This window comes from Cyprinodon variegatus, unplaced genomic scaffold (assembly GCF_000732505.1).
Source record: "Cyprinodon variegatus isolate N-32 unplaced genomic scaffold, C_variegatus-1.0 Scaffold778, whole genome shotgun sequence".
NCBI lineage: Eukaryota > Metazoa > Chordata > Actinopteri > Cyprinodontiformes > Cyprinodontidae > Cyprinodon > Cyprinodon variegatus.
In genome coordinates, this window is record NW_015151231.1 from 151,367 (window position 1) to 165,246 (window position 13,880).

Here is a 13,880-nt window from a genome sequence, read left to right on the forward strand (position 1 = left end):
TTTAGTGCTGCATGATGGCTTATCTGGTAGCAATGTTGCCCTAAATTCAAACGATTCAGGTACTCTGACTTCTCCTCACAGTCTAAGAACATGGTTGTTAGGTGGGAAAGTATATTTATACTGCCTCAAGGTCTCTGTGTACATAACACTTTGTCCTGTGTGTCCTATTGCCACCCTGCAATGGACTTTTCACCTGCCTTGGGTGCATTTTGTTTCTCCCCAAAAGACCATTAGAGATGGTCACAGCTGCCTCCAGATGGATGGATGGATGGATTTGTTGACTTTGTTGAACCAATCTTAAACTTTTGTTTCAACTGCAGAGCTGCTGAACCGCTCTTTTTCTCAAAAACTGCTTTTGTTCAAATTTAGTTCTGTTTATTTATGTAGTGCTAACTCACAACACCTCATCTCAAGGCACTTTACACTAAAAATGTTTAAGTCAAATTATGCAAACTGATTTTAAATCATGCACAAATATAGTATCTTGATTTTTTCTGTTATTATTACAATGCACAAGGAATTATTAGACATTTCAGCAGGACACTAAATATGCTATTTACTCTGTATGCATCTCACAAAATGCTTAAATGTTTTGTCTTTCTGGGTCTCTAAAAAAGGGATAGTTTTACCAATTAAAAAGGAAAAAAGTAGCATTTTATATGTTGCTGAAATTTTCAGCAAGGAATTGTGAAAAATCTTGCTTTTGTCTGTTGACGTAGTACAAAGAAGACCAATGCGCCACTATAGTGACGGCTGCAATATCTGTTTATACTGCACTCCACTGTATTTAATTTTAGAGCTTTCTACAGTTGCATGAAATCCATGCATTTAAAAGTTCACATAAATAAGCAAAAATAGTCATGCATTTTTACGACCTTGACATATGCACCCAAACAGCATATTTTTACATATATACATTCCTTATCCATGGCTGAGACTTGCAAAGACAAATAATCCTGCCACTGCCATCAAATGCAGAGTCTACAGCAGGAACAAACCCTGTGAGTATCAAAAATACAATGATAAAGCAGGATTGGGGCATGGTAAGAGTTTCTTTACTGGTAACGCATTAGTTTAGAGAGACCAGTGAGCAGACGGCTTTGGCGCTGTCTTGTTTCAGCAGTGAGTATGGTTGATGGCCTGTGGTCACTTAAGCGCTCAAAGCCTCAAAGAAAACAAAACACTTGACTTTGTTGTTTCTCTCAGGACATTTTTTTTCTGGGGTTCCATGGCTCAGAATTGGGTTTTGATTCTGTGTTTTTTTAAATGCTAAACATTGATTTTCTGCCCTCTCTGAAATACTTGTTCTTGTATTTCAAATCCTATACTACACTCTGAATGTAAAAACCAGTCACAAATGTCAAACAGAAGCACTGTCCAGAGACTTATAATCAGATTTTTGTTTTAATTGGTCATTTGATAAAGAAAGGAATGTGATCACATGAATAGCACAGGTAACCACAGAGGAGATTAGAGCGTGCTCGGTTCCCTGTTCCACAGTCTGACATCACTAAGTCGGCATTATGTAGATTCCTCGTCTCAGGAGACTGATGTGTGTCTGTGGTATTGGCTTTGCACGTCCAGCTACCTAATGGTAGCTTGTTGATATAGTTGCTAAGTGCACACAGTCGCTGGGCCCTCTGATTCAGTCTTGTTGCCCGTGTGTGTTTGTCCAGACAAAAGGGGAGTGTTTGGGAATCGTGTGTGTATCAGGTCCAAATGCATTTAGTGCTGGATGGAATTACAGCATAGCTGCCACTCCAGCGGTTTGTGTGCAGAGAAAAAAAAATAAGAAGGGATGGCTCCCTTATTAGGGTTCAGCCAAGGATCAGTTTGAAGTGCCTTTTAGGTTTTATGGTGTTTGTTTTTGAGTCCTTGCTAGGGTGATAGACGGGGCAAGATGAGCCAGGGAGGGGAGGATTGTTGCCAAACAACAAATAGAAACTGCTTGGTAAAACAGTTATGCTATAGTTATTTATACCTTTTTTATGATTTAAAGGGGAGCATGTTACAGACAAATAATGTAAGTGAGTGGAGTGTGTGTTATATGTTTGCCTACTGCTCACATGACCGCCTTTATTGGAAAACAGAGATCCACATTTATTATTTTACTTATGATTTGAATCAGATTCCATTCTCTGTGTTCCCTTCCCTGCTCTATGGGAATACCTTTACATTAACTTTGCTCCACCGCTCCACGGTCAGCTTCCACTATCATAGATCGTGCATTTTAACTCTGGGGGATGGAGAGTTAAAGAGGTACACCATTGACCAGCCATGACAGTGAGGTAGCTGCTGTATCACACTTTGAACCATGCATGCTTCAGGCCCTCGTGGCTTGCTGCAACTATTAATATAGACTTTAATTAGCCCGGCACAAACACTGGTGCAATTGGCTCAGTGTCGCCCATGGCTGGTGAGGCAGACAGATCAATAGGTCTGATCATGCCTTTTTCATCAGCTCAAATGAAAGTACTTTGTCTCTAAACTCAGCTCAGACTTTTGCAGAGCACCTTAAAGTTTTTTTTATATTAATTTATTTTGTGTATGTGGCTGTGCTGGCTGTGTGCAGTGTTGCAGATGGGGCTTGTATAATCTGGCTGCATTAGGGAACTATAAAGATAAATGAAGAGAGGCACAAAGCATAACTCATCCTGTCAGAGAGCAGAGTTTAAGACTAGGAAACCTTGTGTTTTCTAAAGCAACCCCTTCCTCTATCGCCACCTCCCATAGTTTCCTAGTTCCTTACTCTCTCCTCATCTAAATTGCCTGCATTACATTTTTTTAGATTGCTATATTTTTCCTCCATCTGCTTTGTCTATTTCTGCTTCAGTCCTCTCTTCAACTCCATCTTCCTCCCCATCCCCTTTTTAGTAGTTTAGAGGTATGGAAGTGTTCATTTAAACCCTCCTTTCAGCACAAATTGCTCCTCCACCTCTTTGCCAGCACATTTCAATTTGAAAGGGGAAAAAGTATGATGCGTTTGCAGTGGCAATTTATTCCATGTGCTTTTTGGCAATATTTTTTGTTGACCTTCAAGTTCATAATAAGCGAAGAAGAAAAATGGAAATGGCTCGTTCTGAGCCCTTATTTCCTGTGAACAGCTAAGGTTTGCTGTGAGTTTTCTCACATGAGTTACAGAATCATAGATTTCTTTTTTTCTTTTAGCAAACAACACCTTTTGCTTCACTTTACATCCCTCTAGTCATATGTTTTGTTTTATATGTTTTTTTTTCTCTAATTCTCTTCCAGTAGATGATGTTCCACCATACTTTAAGATGGATCCTCCTCAAACCCAGGTTCACCTGGAGGGAAACCGTCTGGTCCTGACCTGCATGGCAGAGGGAAGCTGGCCTCTCGAGTTTAAATGGATCTACAATGGCAGTGAGCTCACAAGGTTCTCCTTGGAATACAGGTGAGAATATTGCCTTGGGCTCTAGAACTGATTCTGTTATCATTGCTGTTATTCAGCAGGAGCCATATCTCACCACATAAAGACATTTTAACAGCGTTTAATTTGAACTAATAGCACAATTGCTCATTTTATTCATTTTCAAACTCATTTGCATGGATTTATTCGCCACATATTTGGATGCATATCATCCTTGGAAGCTTGCATAGGGCGTTTAGGGAGTTTCAGATTTATTCTGATTTGTGTCTCACATTGTACTCGGCATCCAGAGATGTGAGGAGATAATGCATCTTTTCACTCCTCTCCTGTTCGGTTTGTCAAAACTATCATGCTGGTAATAGAATACAACACTGCATATTTTTTATCATCATCCCATGCAGTGTGGGTGGGCTTCTTTGCTCTACGAGCCAAAAGACGGTGTTTTACTGACAGGATGGCTCTCTTTGACTTGTTATATTACACGTTTGGAGCCTCTTAACACCGTCATGGAGAGTTCCTCTAACACCAAAGATGTGGCAAGAAGAAGCTTCTGTCTGCACTAACACGGCCTCTCTGTGTGTGTCCCCGCCAGTCACAGTTGTAGTCTGCAGTGAAAGTCACCTTCTATCCAGTTCTAACCTCGTTTTCAGGACTTTATTCATAGTCTGACCAGAGCCTAAGACATGGACAAACAGTCTTAGTTGGCTTGTCTGATTCCTATCGCGGCTATCACACAAGCAGACTCACATAGCATCCGTTAGCTCTTTTTCTCCCTCCCGTACATATTTTGCCCCCTCCCCTCATCTTCATCTCTTTCCTGTCTTCCAACAGCAGTTGGCTGCTCACATGGCTTGCTCTCTAGGTTTGCCTTGCAGGCCAGCCCTCTGCTTATTATTCTTCACCAGCCTTGATCAAAGAAGGGAACTGGAATCCAAATCAGATCCCCCCCCCCCCCCCCAAAAAAAAAAACACACACACACACACACACATTTTTTCAAACCCCACATCCGAATTAACAGAGTTGGTAATTGTCATGGTTTGCACTTCTGTCCTGCTTTAGTTTTTTTCTTTATTATTATATTCACATTTACATCATCAAATAATGTTTAGTATTAAGTATTAACCTTTCATAAATAAGCAAAAGAAAAAAAAAAAAAAGAAAGAAGGTGATTACATTTTTTTGCCAATAAAAGCTATCGAAACCAACCTGGCTCTCATTTGACAACAGAAATTGCCCTTCAACCAAAGGGTTGTCTGTTCAAGGTTGTCCATGGGCAAGACACTTCACCACGTACAGGTGTAGGTGAATAGGTGAATGACTTAATCTATTGCTAAGCATTTTGGTCAAGCCTCCCGCCTTGAAAAAGCACTATAAAGTGCAAAGTACAGGCCATTTTCCATCTTGGTGTTTCATTTTTCCCATTACACTGTGCTTCCTTACATTCGGGATAGTTTTACCACTGCATAACCTTAGTGTGGTTTATCTCAAGGTCACAATCTGATAGTCAGACAGCCCGTTTTAGTTTTCTTGGTAGGTAGCAGTATCCATGGTTTGATTCCTTAAAACAACTTACCCAGGTCCTGCAGAAGCACCGCAGCCCAAGAACAAGATCACACTATTTTTTTCTTCTTCTGAAATGCTTTATTAGTTTTACATCAGGTGTAACAGGCTGAAGACCATCTAAAAAGTTTAACTTTTTTCACAGATTTGCCAAAATCTTTGGGATCATCATGAAGCATTATTTTATATTTAGACTTTCCTCTGTGGGTGATCTTTATCAGTGGTGGTTGTGGACTTGGGACTTTCTAATTGATGTCATTTTTGCCCTGTCTCTTTTTCACTGAATCATTAACACCAGACTATGACTGAGGCGAGTAAATCCTGTAGTGCTTTAGATGGTGCCCTCTGTTCTTTTGTGACCTTCTGGGTTGCACGTTTATGCAGCAAATCATTTTAGTGGTAGATTTCTCCACTCCTGGGAAGGTCTTCAACTGTTTTGAGTTTTTATCCATTTCTGGAAAACGGTTGTCATACCTGTAAATTGGAGTCCTTAGAGCTTAAGGAATGGCTCTGTAACACTTTCTTTGACTTTGTGTCTCATCTGAATAAACGTTTGTAGGTCAAAGCATGATGTATTGCTTTATGACATCTTTCAGTCCACTTCATGTTGTCAACAGGTTTTATTAAAGCTATTCTAAATTCAGATTAGTTACTAGTCAGCCAGGATGTGGCTAGTGAAATCAATCTCAGCATTAGTAAAGATTTAATTATAAAAAAATTATAAGATAATTATTTTCTTAATGAGAGGATTGTTCACTGTTTAATAAAAGGTCTGGTTTGGTTTAAATAGCTTTTTTCTTAAAAATGAAATAATCTGAACACATTTTTTTGTGTTCCTCTGTTATTTTTTTTCTATTATCAAAAGTAATGAGAGAAAAAAAAAGATCCTTACTTTACATCAAACTCACTTCACATTAAAAAAATTGAAAAAAAGTATATTTTACTCAAGTACAAGTACACACACAAGGGAACACAGCAAACATTTACTATGAAACCATGTCAGAAGGGAGACAGAGCTGTGGCTGTCTTAAACACATGACAGGTGGTTGTATGATTTGATTGAAAAGACTGACGATAGTGGATAACTAGGGGGTTTTGTGAATCCCGCCTGTCTGGAACTCAGCTGCGTCTGTCTCTTTTCCGTTGCTTCACCACTACAGTACATCGAGTCACATCCGCAGTTCCTTTCTGTGTTATAGAATATTTGCCTCTTAAGTTACACATCGTTCAAGCTGTATTTTAGTTGTCTAGTTAAATGTCTCAATTAATTTAGCATTCTTAACATGGCTGATAAAAGTCTCAAGATGACAAATGTCTTTTGCTCGTCACGCTGATGATGCTCTGGGTTTTGTCTGCTCATTAGATACCTGATCCAGTCACTAGACCATTCGCATGCTGGCCACTACCGATGCATCGTCAGGAACCGAGTGGGTGCTATAATGCAGTGCAGCACTGAGGTGCAAGTTGCCTGTGAGTGATGTCTTATTTTCATGCTTTCATTCAGATTGTGGCAATGAAGCTGTTCTTGTGAAAGTACAGGATGTGACTGGATTTAATTAAAGGGAAACATCTATAATGATTGTTTTTTTTTGTTTTGTTATATTCCTACTTCCCTGTGGTGCAAACGTCTTTATTTTTTTTACTCTCTCACTTTCATTTATTTTTCATGTCCGCTAGATATGGGCGGATTTGTGGAGGGCGAGAGATCTCAAACTGTTTCCCAGGGTGAAGGAGCTCTCATCCACGCACCGCGGATACACAGTTTCCCGAGGCCCCAGATAACGTGGTTCAGAGATGGACGCAAGATCCCTTCCAGCAGCCGTATGTAAGTCCACATAGTTTGCTTTTTGTTGGACTGAGCAGAGCTTTTGTGGGTTTGGATGTTATTGAGATAATGGTGAATTTACTAGCTGCTGTGGCAGAATTTCTTTTTTTTTAATACCAGGGAGCTCTAAGAAGTTCAATACTTCTTGCTGATTTTCTTCTATTCCCCCTCACACTGTGAACCATGGTTAGCAGAATAGCTGATGAGTGAACGTTGGTGCAAGTCTTGTGTTCGTCACTGAATCACCTCTCAGTTATAAAGTGGGTTATTATACCCCTCCCCCCATTGACTTTGCAGGCAGAGTGATTGAAGGGTAGACATGGATCAGGCAGCAGGGGAACCAATTATACAAAATTCGACAAAAGGCCTCAATTGATGATATGATTGACTGACAGCTCCTTCCCTGGTTGGAGTTGTGAACGGGTAATTGTGTGAGCATGTTTGTGTATGAATCTGTCAGAGGCTAAGTGTATGTCAGGAGTTCAGTGGGTGACTCTACAGTTTATGCCTACTGGATTTCCAACTTTTTAGATATGCAATTTTCCTAAGGCAACACTGTAAAGGAATCACCGGAGATTAATTTGGCCATCTTGACAAATAGAGGTAGGCAGTCCACAAGTCCTTGGAAACCACCTCCTTATTTATTATTCAGTAGCCAGCTGCTCTATGTCATTGCTGTTGTGAAGACTTTTACCCCAAGCTCTTGGCTCTCGCTTGTGGTATAGATCATTGCATGTTTTTCTTTCCTGCGGATTCCAGAGCAAAAGTAAAAGAAAAGGCAAGAGGAGGGGGAAAAGTGGACACAGCCAGTTCACAAATCTTTATCCAATTCTAGAGCTGCTAAGTACACAGTTGGCTTTTACAAGCTGTAAAACCCTGTGACGATGAGAGGCACTGAAAGGACTCTCAGCATTTACCGCTTTCTTGCTTGCTTACTGTCAAGCCACATTGATATTCACAGGTGTGTGTCTGTGTGAGTGTGTCTGTGTATTGGTGCTTGTCTGTTTGTGTAAGAGTCTGTTGACTCCGTGAGAGCTGCTGCTCCTAATTGTCCCGGAGCGTTTATTCCAATTCGATCAAGCAGATGGTGGCAGATATAAGAAGAGTCTAATCTGGCCACATGCTTAATGTCAACTTTCATTTCAAATGCTTTTTGCAGACACCTTGGCCTGTCAGACTAACCCGAATTTGTTGATGTCTGTAGAAAATATTCTAAAGGTTGTCTTTAAATTTTTTTGATGTGAATTTATGATAAATTATTGAGGTAGCCTTAAAACAGCAAATACCTGGGTGGTTTTGTCAAAATGAATTCAATGCTATTAGCCAGGGGTTTGTTTTCTTAAAATAACTTAAATAAAAAGGAAAAAAATAATATATTTCTACTTAAGGACAAAAAGTGGTTAAAAAACTTTACTCATTGTCTACACCCAGACAAAGCCACCTTTTTATCCCCTTAAGACTCTATCTTAATCATCCATCTCTGCAATTTGAAAATGCGATGATGTCATTTCAACTTTCTGTTGAAAAAAAACATCATTCTCGCTAAAAAGCATCCTCTGCAGTAAGCCCATCCCTTATGATTAGGTCTGTGGTATTCAAGGGAACTTGCAGACATTGTAGGATACAAATGCCTGCTCTAAGTCCAGCCACCTCCTGTACACACAAACCCCCAAGTGTGGGATCATTCATTTGAGCAAGAAATGACCAAACGGTATAATAGCCTTATTATTAAATTAAATGTTGAAAATTAAATTTCTTTATCCAGCCTGAACTTTAGCTAAATAAAGTCAAATCCATACCGTGCTTAAACTGTGTACAGTATTGACTGGTTCCCCCTTCCTTGTTGATGAGAAATTCAAAATGAGCTTTGCAAAATTTTACTTTAAGAAAAATTTGAGAGGTGTGCAGGCTGCCCCTAATACTTTGCTACCCTGAGTAGTATTAAGGTGCATAACATAACAAAATCACCACTGCATTAATTCAGTCAGGATAGGGCCAGACAACACTAACGGAGAACTCTGATAACTTTAGGCAAGATGTGACTTATAAGGTGATTAGATGAAATCTTTTCAGATTTAGAGGAAAATTTTCAAGCACTTTGAGAGTCTGTTATACATCTATTTTCCTGATAAATACCGGAGACATATTGGAAAAAAGAACAAATATTAGACAGAGGGTATGGTTTTATTTCAGTTGCACCAACAGTCTGAATCTGACAGTCTCCAAACCGTAATCTTTCAGCTCCCTTCAACAGGGAGATACGATTTTATCTATTTGATTGTTGCAGAAAATTGATATTGAAAATCTATCTTTTCCTGTATGCTCCACTTATTTTCATAAACACATGCACTTGCTTTTACCAACTGTTTCCTAAAACATTCTGCCGAGCAGAATACTAATACTTAACTCAAGGATGAAATGATTTTAAAAATAATTGAAAAAAATGAACCAATGGATGTGGTTAGCATTGCTCTGATTAGTTGACCTTTGCCCCCTGTTGTATTTTCAAGGAAAAATTTACATTAGAATATATTCAACTCGATTAAAAAACAATTTGCAACAAAATAGCGAAACAAATTAAAAACTGACCATGGCATGTTGTTTTAGAGGTAAAACAAAACATGTTTTTGAAAATGCTGTGATACTAATCAAATGTAATTTGAAGCAGAGACAAAGTTTTTCTAGACTCATCTAGTACAAATATTGGTATGCTAAATTGAGTCTATATTGGAATGTACACATATTTTTAACCATTTTTTCTCTCAAACTGGGGAAAGTCTTTACAAGAGGGATTCTTTTCATGGGTTAAGTCTTGACAGTTTAATAATGTAAAATAAGGTCCACACAAGCAACCAATACTCAAACAGATTAAATCTATTATCTTATGCAGGACTATGAAATAACAATAACCACAAAAACAAAAGTAGGAAAATTCAAAGCTACTCCTTTAAGACAGTATGGTAAAATGTAGATGGAAGTGCTCACAAAATAGTCTCTCTGTGCTGCTTTTTAGACATAATTTATGTGCATGCTGGTGTGTCAGTTTACCCTTAGGATTTATTGACTGTAAGAAACAACTATTCACAGGTTTAATGATCCGAGTGGGCATGTGTGTCTATGTGTGGGTGGATGTTTGTGTGTCTATGTGTTTGCGTGCATGTATGGGTGGTTAGATACAGGGAAAAAAACTGAAATAAACTGTTGAAGATTTTTTTTAATTGGAAGACTGTATTTATCTCATTGTAAAAGTGCATACTTAAATATGTTTTTCTAATGGTTGTTAAAATTTCATCGCCATCAGTGCCATCACTCTGGACAACACGCTGGTCATCCTGTCAACTGTGGCCCCGGATGCAGGACGGTACTATGCCCAAGCAGTGAATGACAAGAACGGGGAGAACAAAACCAGTCAGCCCATCGCTCTCACAGTGGAGAGTAAGTGCACACTCAAATGCACTCAAGTGTAGTTCGCAGTTAAGCAACAGACATCTTTGCCCACGCAGAGAAAGGAACTGCTAGCCAGCAGATTGTTTGTATCGCCAGCAGACTGCATCAACAGGCTGGCACAGATGAAAATGTCATTTAAAAAAATGTTTTTATTTTTCTCAGCCGAGGACAGACACATTCATTTAATTCAGCTTTATCTACAACAGGTGGCTTCCACTGCTGAAAGTAGGAACTGAAATCACCCTTTCTACTGGGAGGCTCCTTTGTCTTTTCAAACAGACTTCAGTTACGCTGAAAACCTGAAGCCTTAAGTTTTATTTTAAGTTACTCCTCCTATAGCATCTGGCTCAGGCAAAAAAAGAGTTTAATCATTTAAATCATACACCATTAACATTTGAGCATTCTATTTGTTTCTGCCACAAAACTTTAAGTATTTTTTTAATTAATGTGATAGACCAACAGAAAATACTATATAGTTGTGAAATATCAACAAAAAACTCAAATCTACCAATTATGCAACATATTTCTGTTGAGTCAGTCCCGGTTTTCTCAAACCATCAATATATATTTGTACTTAAAAACTTATATAGAGATAAAAAGGAAGGCATGAAATACTCATCTTTTATTATAGGTATTCAAATGGATTTATTATGAACTTTGACTCGGCTATTCTAACTCATGAATATGCTATGATATAAACAATTTCAATTGTAATTGGTGTGGCACGCTTATTTATGACCTCTTGGATGGTGAGTCACATTTGACACAATGAATATAAGGTGTTCTTACCTACACATTTACACAGATACGTCTAGCAGTCCCTGGCCTTTTTAAACTTTAATCTCTTTGATAAAATCTAAGATAGATGCTGTATTACATTTGCTTTCTAATTTTTTTGTTGCAGTTGATTGAGTCCTTAGACTAAAGCAATTCTAAGACAGCATTATGAGAAAGCATTTTTTAATCAGCATTCTTGTCTCTGTTATGGATAAACATCCCTACAGCATAATGCTGGTGCCTTCTTGTTTTATTTTAGTTATTGCGCATTCAAAGTAGGGCTGAAACAATTAATCTGATTAATCATGATTAATCAATCATGAAAAAATCATCAACTAAATTAGTAATCGATTAATCGTTAAATGAAGTATAGAGACTCCAAAAAATGCCTTTAGCTGATAGAGCAACCCACTAAGAGCAGTAAATATACCAAGTTTCTAGAATATATGTATACAAATTTTGCAATTACGATAAAAAAAAACATTTTTATCTGGCAATTCGCTCTATCCAGAGCCCCTCAAGTGGAAAAATTTGAGTTTCACCTGGTTTCATTTCGTAAAATATCTTCTTTAAGGAACCCATGACTCTCCGAATATTAATCATTTTAATCCAAAGAATAATGAACAGATTAATCATTTTTCAGAATAATTATTAATACAGAGTTTTTCTACCATGAATCAACTTCCAGTTATACGTAAGTCTGGGCAAATAACTGATTTTTGGAGAACAACATAAATAGTTCTGTCAACAGATGCTCCCATCTGAGGTTTGGTCCTCTGCAGTTTCTGAATAGTTACCTTGCTACTCTTGGCTGTTTTCCTTTTTCAGGTTTGTTGGACCTCCATATTTAATTTATTTCTCGCCTTGCTTTAAGTGTCACCTGTTATGTATTCCTATGAAATGTCTGAGACCTCCCCAGAACAACTGGTTTCTAGTGACAGAGGTGGGTAAATCCAGCTCCAGAGAGTAAAAACCTGACCCAGTTTTCCTGCATCCTGTCCACTTCACCAGGTGACATCAATCCCTGTCTGTGCTGTGGACCTAGAAACACAAATGTTGGAGCTAATCAGTTTTCAAGCTTTTTGCTTTTCACAACCTGGATTACATAGCTCTGCATGCTGAGATTTAAATATGCACAGGTGGACTGTATTTCCAAACAAGTTGAGTTTTGAAGGTAATTTGCTTCCCTGTTTATTGTGGAATATCAGATATGGAGCTTAACAAAAAATTGTGGTGCTAAACTCAGATTACTGATAGCAACAAGATTTAAAACTGCAATATTTTTGCATCACTTTGTGTTTGACTACCATAGATAAAACTATAGAAAGGTTTTAATATATAGTATTCATAATAAAAGGATAAGATGTTAACACGTTTTAGAGACTGGATACTGTTATTATGCTGTATTTAATAATCATCCTTCAATAAGCAGATTTCTGAAAACACCCACATTAAAAACTTCAGATTAGAAGATCGACCTCTGTTATAAATTCAATTCTCTAACTGCCTCTAATAAGATTTTACATCATTAGACCAAGCACTGATTAAACTTCAAATCATTACAGCCTTGCTGCTCGCCAATCCCTCCACCTACTGTGAATTTTTTTTTTTACAGTATAAGCAAAGTTGCTCAAATTGTCATAATACTTTTTTTGTCCTAAGGAATCAGTCTTTCTCTGCCTATTCCTACAAGCTAATTAAAAACATATAAATGCATCTTTTAAGTATTGTAACAGGAATTTTTTGTAATAACTCTCCCTCCTTTAAAAGTTGTAAAAAAAAAAATAAGTGTTGGATGAAGAATTTTGCCTCTTGTACTCGGCGTTACACGTAAAAAAGTATATATATATATATATATATATATATATATATATATATATATACAAAGCTTTCTGCATCTGCTTTTCAAATATCTTTAATACAGTCTTTGTAAGTCAGTGATCAATGAGTGTGACACAGCAGTCTGCTGGGACCAGAAAATGTAAAATTTACCAAATCTGACCTTGCAGATTACGCTGTTGTATTTTTGCATCTGAAAGTCAATGCGATTTTCTGAGCAGCGTTTGTTCATTTAACAAATGTTGCAGAGAAAAGACACACACAGACGCAGAAACAGGAGAAGAAAAGACAGCAAAGGGAGCATTGTGTTGTGGAGGGAGCATACAAATGAGCCAAAGCTGAGTGCAATAACTAAAAACAAACTGGCATAGCCTAATGTATCAAGTAGCGAGACACTTTGTTTTCTTTTGTTTGGTTTTATTCTTCAGAGTATGAAATACACCAGACATGACTTGGGTTTACACTTGTTTTTGGACCGTGGCAGATGTAAACAATGCTGTGACATTAGTACAGAGAACTTGTTATGCAGGTCACTGTGTCGTTTAATTTTGCCATTTAATTGGATGATTACACACTTGAGGTATTCTCAACACAGGGCGTTTATGAACTGCAATACATTAATTAGTTTCTGCAGAAGGATAGTCATATCATATAGGGTAAAAAAACATAGCTTTACCCCCATGCTTTAATGTTACGTTAAAAAAAAAAAAAAAAAATTCCTTTCAAATCTAGCATACATTGAAACATGGACATTGAAACCCAAATATTAATATTTTTCTACACTATGCTGAGCTTTTATTCTTAGGGAGATAATATAATCTATAATTAACAGTATAAGTTGTAGATTGTGAATCATTTATTACTCCTTCTTCATTCCCCTATGCTCAGTCTAATTTTTTACATTTAAATCTCCCAGCTTAATTGGGCTAAAAAAGTTACAAAGATCAGCCAAGTGCAGTGTAATCTTACTTTCTAGTCAATAACTTTTGACCCAAGAGATTTTGATTGCGGTTACAGATCTCTTGGATTCAAACAGAAAT

General features: G+C 37.7%; 1 protein-coding gene across 4 annotated transcripts in view; it reads left to right on the forward strand.

The window, feature by feature from the left end:
- sdk2 (sidekick cell adhesion molecule 2) overlaps positions 1-13,880 on the forward strand; it is a 123,198-nt gene that overhangs the window by 63,826 nt on the left and 45,492 nt on the right. For 3 of the 4 annotated variants that reach the window (XM_015396146.1, XM_015396144.1, XM_015396145.1), the window contains exons 2-5: positions 3,253-3,415; positions 6,316-6,422; positions 6,630-6,777; positions 10,079-10,212. In XM_015396146.1, the coding sequence (XP_015251632.1) occupies positions 3,253-3,415; positions 6,316-6,422; positions 6,630-6,777; positions 10,079-10,212 (552 nt within the window). The remainder of the gene's footprint in view (positions 1-3,252; positions 3,416-6,315; positions 6,423-6,629; positions 6,778-10,078; positions 10,213-13,880) is intronic. The other variant, XM_015396143.1, reaches the window with a different exon arrangement.